Raw genomic sequence first — 5,777 nt, forward strand, 5'->3', positions numbered from 1 at the left:
TTCATAGCATTTGCATTAAGAGCGAAAGCCTTTTTCTCCAGTTCATTCCAATCAATCACTGGAAGAGAAGGCTTTGAAAATCCAGTTTCAACAAGATTCCAAAGTTCAAAATCCATAGAAATAAGAAAGATCCTCATTCGGGTCTTCCAATAGGTGTAGTTCGTCCCATTGAACATGGGTGGACGTGTAATAGAATGGCCCTCTTGGTTTCCGGCGTATGCCATCTCTCTTGGGTTTTAATCTGTTAGAGAGTTAACCCCGCTCTGATACCAATTGTTAGGATCGAGAGCACTAAGAGGGGGGCGGGGTGAATTAGTGCAGCGGAAATCTTTCGACGATAAAAATGAAACTACGAAAAAAACGATTTTGGTGTGAAAGCTGATTCTAAGATTACTTTAACTTAAGATCAAGCGAGATGACATTAATGTCAATCTATGAAGGCAGTTTGCAGTTATGATGAAAACCAGAATACAAGCGCAAACTGAATATGACGTTCGTACGAAGAAACCGATTTACGTCTAAATGCTGATTCGTAAATCACTTGATTAGGCGAGATACATCTTAAGCAAGGGTATGAAAGCAGTTTGCAGTTAAGATAGAGATCAAAACGTAAACGCAAATTGAAATGTGATGATCGTACGAAAAAATAGATTTACGTCTAAATGCTGATTCGGAAAGTGCAAGGCTTGAAACCCGATCGTATATGCGCAGAAAGCAGTAAGCTTTAGAGGAGGTTTGCAGTAAAGATAATATGCTCAAAGTAAATGCAAACCGAGATTTAGAGTGGTTCGGTCAATCTTGACCTACTCCACTTTTGGCTTCCTCCACCGACGAGGTCACCGACGTCAACTAGAGGCCTTCCTTCAATAAGCGAAGGCCAATCACCCTTTTATAGTTTCACTCCTTTTGACGGGCTTAGGAGACAACCCTTACAGAATTTTCTCTCCTCTCTTTACAACTCAGAACTTGGAAGAACAGAGGGAGAAAAACTTTTGGCTTTTACAATAGTTTTGAGCTCTAAGAATCACAGAAAAGGATTAAGATTTCGGTGTAAGTTCATTGCCTTTCAGTGCTGAATGGGTGGGGTATTTATAGGCCCCAACCCAGTTCAAATTTGGAGCTTAAACCTGTCAATTCCCGGAATTCCAGGATCAGGCGGTTGCACCTCCTGACTGGAGCGTTTACACCGCCTGGCAGAGCTCGAAGACTGAGCCTCTGGGCGGTGCTACCTCCTATCAGGGGCGGTTGCACCTCCTGACAGAGCTCGAAGACCGAGCTCAGGCGATTGCACCTCCTGACTGAGGCGGTTGCACCGCCCGGCAGAACTCGAAGACAGAGCTCAGGTGGTGCCACCTCCTGTCAAGGGAGGTTGCACCGCCCAGTCTCGCTCGGAGACTGAGCCCCAAGCGGTGCCACTGCTTGGCTGGAGCGGTTGCACCTCCCAGTCTCGCTCGGAGACTAAGCCCAGGCAGTGCAACCTCCTGCCTTGGGCGGTTCAACCGCCCGGCAGAAATTAGGGTCCGAATTGGTTGATCAATTCGGCCCAATTTGGGTTTTTCAGGGGCCCAATTGCCCCAAGATTAAGTTAATGGGATCACCTCTCATTTCCAACTTAATCAATGTGCTAACTACGAGTTTTCCTAAGACATTTACTGCAGCTTGCTCCGGTGCGTCAATCGCTTCTTCCGGCGAGCTTCCGACGAACTTCCGTCGATCATCCGATGAACCCTCGGTGATGCTCCTACGGACTTCCGGCAAACTCCTGGACTTGCGACGATTCACTTGGCGAGTTCCAACGAGCTTCTTTGGCAAGCTTATGGACTTCTCGGATCTGTTCCCGTAGAACTTCCGACGACTGTCCGAGCTTCCGTCGAACTCTCGAACTCCCAACGTGATCATTGTCTTGACTCCGGCGCAACTCCTGCTGCATGTCTCACTTTCATCGTAGTTAATCATACACACTTATCTCAACATATAGATTAGATAACAAATGACAATTGACTTCATCATCAAAATCCGAGATTCAACAATTTTGTGCAGTTTTACAAAAAAAAAAAAGAGATCGGACCCTTATTTAAAATAATTTGAATGGGGTTATAATTTTTTTCGGTTCTATTAAAAAAATAGTGTAACATTATTTAGAAGAGTGTCATTGAAAATTTTAATCTAAAAATTATAGTTTTTCTATGATACCTTGGAAATGTCTAGGGAAGCTGTAAGTGATCACTTTTTCTATATTTGGATTATTAAATGACCAATTTTCAGTTGCTTTAATATTAAAAGCTAAAATTTCTATTTTCTGATTTTTGGCTAATTTAAGCTGAAATTATATCTTATTTATCAAAATTTTTATAGAACCTTGAAAATATCTGATGAAAACCTAAATGATTACTTTTCCTTCATCAAAAGTCTTCTTTTCAGTTAATTTAGCATTTAAAAATACTAAATTTTATATTTTTATTTTTGACCCATTTATAGCGAATCTAAAACAAATTTGGGTAAAAAATAGTTTAATATTATAAAAAATTATTTTACAAAATTTTAAAATAAATTTGAACTTTATGTTACACTATTTTTTAATGGGGTTACATTGTTTTCTAGTATTATTCAAAAATAGTATAACCCTATTAAAAAACAATTTAACTTAATTTTTCATCCAAAAATATCAAAATTTTTATGAACTCTTGAAAATTCATAGACAAACCCTAAAAAATCACTTTTCTATTTTTGGGCGAATCTATTTTTAATTTTGACCAATTTATATTGAAATTGTATTGTTTTATGCTCAAATTTTCATGATTTCTTGTAAATATCTGATGAAGCCCTAAATAATTAATTTTCCAATTATCTATGATTTAAAAGTCTTATTTCAGTTAATTTATCCCTTAAAAAGTTGAATTTCTTATTTTTAATTCTTACCTAATTTTAAGTGAATTTAGAACCAATTTGCACCAAAAAATCACTTGAATATTATCTGTAATGATTTTGTGACGTTTTAAGGAAAATTTTAAATCTTGAGTTATATTACTTTTGAATGTGGTTATATAATTTTTGGGATTGTATTCATAAATAGTGTAACTATAATTAAAAATAGTTACATTGATCTCTTATTTTCTTAAAAAAAAAATCAACTTTTTAAAAAATCCTAGGACATGACTTGTAAGGTCCTAAATGTTTCTTTTTATATATAAGCATTTGAAATGAATATTTTTTTACTGATTTGAATCCTTAAATGATATAAATTCAAATATTGGTCATTTAGGCTTTTGAAAATTTAATATTTTATTATTATTTATTTAAAATATGTAAATAACAATATTGTAGATGCAGGAGTTCATATTTCAAGGCTTGGTCCCCAAGATGTCTGCTAAACTGTTGACTTGCTGCTGGTAGATCCAATATTCTTATATGTGGTTATTCCTATATGTTTTCTTACTTAACCACTTAACATGTCAACATGTACTAGGAGAATCCACAACCTCGGCATCTCTGTTGTCTGATCTGAAGCTATCCGACATCGAATCCAGCAGACGAACAAACGCGGCCGGAAACTAGGAATCCACACGCAGATCGCATCTAGATTTGTCTTCTTGTTGGTGAGAGATCCCCATCATTGCAGCAGGCTATAGAACACCAAAAGCTCTCTTGTTCCCCACTGAATTGGATACATGAATGAACAAAGATTACAACTGGTTTAGCTGAGTGTTTTAGATCTTCTAAAACAAGGACACGATCCATCACTTGCAGTCTTTTGCTGCGTCCCCTCGAGCAATGTCAGTGATCTGCACGCCCAAGTCGTAGACCGAACTGGTTCTCCAGTCGACCGGCAGAGCCTCACTCTGAGCATAAACCCACTTCCCGCCGTAGCCGCCTGTCACCACCATCCTGAGCTGTAGCGGTCCGGGAGGCGCCCGACTCGTGCTCCAGACGGGGCCGAAGACCCGGCTCATGAATCTCCAATCGGACGAACCCGCCTGTTAACCCAAGCATTCGCGTCACTACTGTAAGATATGGTGGCATTCCTGCTCCAACTTCAACAGGGAGCGAGAGAGAGAGAGAGAGAGAGAGAGAGAGAGAGAGGCCTACCTGTGCAACATCCACTGCTCCTATGTCAGTTTGACCTCCCTGGTACAGGAACTTGATGGCCAAAACATTGGGACTTCGGCTCTTCTCTTCCACTTTGATAGATAAGTTCTTCGTGTGTTCGCATGGAATCCTGCTCACAGGAAGTGTTACAATAAACAATGTGTGTCTAATGCCCAACTCTCACATCCATTCAGTACCTCTTGTATTCCACATCCACAGTGCCAAGTTTCTCCAGCTCTCCGACCGCCGAGTGCCGTGCCATGGCCACAAAAGCCGGTCTGCTTAGCACCAAATCGGTGTCATTGCTCTCGTTAAGGTCCGTGAGAATCACTTTGACCCCTCCTCCTCTACAGATCCTCGTGTTCCTACACCTCACCTGCTTAATTACAAGAAGCTCACATACCTGAGAGAGAGAGAGAGAGAGAGAGAGAGAGAAGTTTCAGTATCTGAAGCTAACCTGGAAGCATGCTCCACAGGCAACGCCACCTCTGAGAAGAGCGGAGCTTGCAGCAGCGACATAGCCTCCACTGAGTCCCAAAGTCATGGAACCATATCCACAAGTCCCAGCTAAACACAGGAGAAATCATTTGATCGAGCTCACACTGAAGGTCTAATTAAGAAGTACAACGATTGTCCAGGGATACAACATACCAGAAAGAGCAGAAAGAGAAGAGAAGTATCCAGCCTTGGATCGGTGGACGCACCTGCCACAGGCCATAGAAGAAAAGCCAAGAAGGAGGATAAGAAAGATTAAGCAGCCAGAAACACCACACATGGCGTCGAGAGCAAGGTGGGAAAAACGGTATAGCCTTCTACTGATCATATATGCGAGAGATCGATGTAGGAGGAGGTAAACTACAAAGTTGTGCAGTAGACTGCACGCCAAAGTAGCCTAATAAGACAAAGCGCACTACAAGAAGAACGCGGTTGTGGAATGCAATTGAAAGTGGCAGTGACAGCAACCACTGCACGCGCCAATCAAGGAGAAACTTCGTGGGTCGGATGAACATGAACCCAGATAATTGCAACTCATTAATTCATAATTCTCTGTGTGAAGTCAATCAGTAGTAATAAAAGTTTAACATCTCATTTCCAGTATTGCCGGAACTCTACCACGATGGCGTTGTTCTCCAATTAGCATTTTTTTGGTATAAACTAGTGCAGAACCTCAGGTTGATAACTCCATTGATCAAGCCAACTCGACTCATCGATATTGCAAGCCTGTGCCTGACTTAAATTGGTTGAAACTTGAAGTAAAACTCGAGTTCAATTTAAATTTGAGATGGTGTAATATTTTTAACGTAAATCGACAAATCGTAAGGTGGCTAAAAGTGCCGTGCGAAGAAGGGTGGAAGAATATTTGTGTGAGGACAATCAACTGCATGCCTTGAAGTCAAGCTCTGCTTTTTGCATCGGCGTGCAACAAGTTGCGTGGATGTAGCTCAAGTCACTTCTTGCATTAAAATGATCTGAAGTGATAGATCGGCTGCGGTTAAAAAGGTACATTTTTTTTTCTCTAACACCATATGTTAGTCCTTTGTCACGATTGGACAAAAGAGTCAAATTAACTTATAAAAATATAATACATATAAGATTGTTAACTTGAAATTAAGTATTTTGAACCATTAGCTTAGACTCAAAATAACTTGGACTTAAACATTTTGGATACGACTTAAGCTCAATAATTCAAG

The 5,777-nt window shown here is 40.2% G+C and overlaps 1 protein-coding gene across 1 annotated transcript; it reads right to left on the bottom strand.

Annotated features, from left to right (window-relative positions):
• Positions 1-3,628: 3,628 nt before the first annotated feature.
• Positions 3,629-4,919, bottom strand: LOC103975169 (expansin-like A2). Its single transcript, XM_065107369.1, has 5 exons — positions 4,738-4,919; positions 4,544-4,653; positions 4,284-4,462; positions 4,087-4,216; positions 3,629-3,974 (listed from the first exon to the last, which is right to left on the bottom strand). Exons 1-5 carry the CDS (start codon positions 4,907-4,909, stop codon positions 3,738-3,740), a joined length of 828 nt encoding a protein of 275 aa, XP_064963441.1. The 5' UTR covers positions 4,910-4,919; the 3' UTR covers positions 3,629-3,737.
• Positions 4,920-5,777: the final 858 nt, after the last annotated feature.

Source organism: Musa acuminata, chromosome BXJ2-5, assembly GCF_036884655.1.
Source record: "Musa acuminata AAA Group cultivar baxijiao chromosome BXJ2-5, Cavendish_Baxijiao_AAA, whole genome shotgun sequence".
NCBI classification, from domain to species: domain Eukaryota; kingdom Viridiplantae; phylum Streptophyta; class Magnoliopsida; order Zingiberales; family Musaceae; genus Musa; species Musa acuminata.

What these genes read in the sequence shown, in the direction of transcription:
- LOC103975169 (XM_065107369.1), bottom strand. Translation starts at nt 4,909, where the DNA reads ATGATCAGTAGAAGGCTATACCGTTTTTCCCACCTTGCTCTCGACGCC. An exon ending in TTCTCTTTCTGCTCTTTCTG is followed by an intron (nt 4,654 to 4,737) that starts GTATGTTGTATC and finishes TCCTGTGTTTAG; the next exon opens with CTGGGACTTGTGGATATGGT. An exon ending in CCTGTGGAGCATGCTTCCAG is followed by an intron (nt 4,463 to 4,543) that starts GTTAGCTTCAGA and finishes GTAATTAAGCAG; the next exon opens with GTGAGGTGTAGGAACACGAG.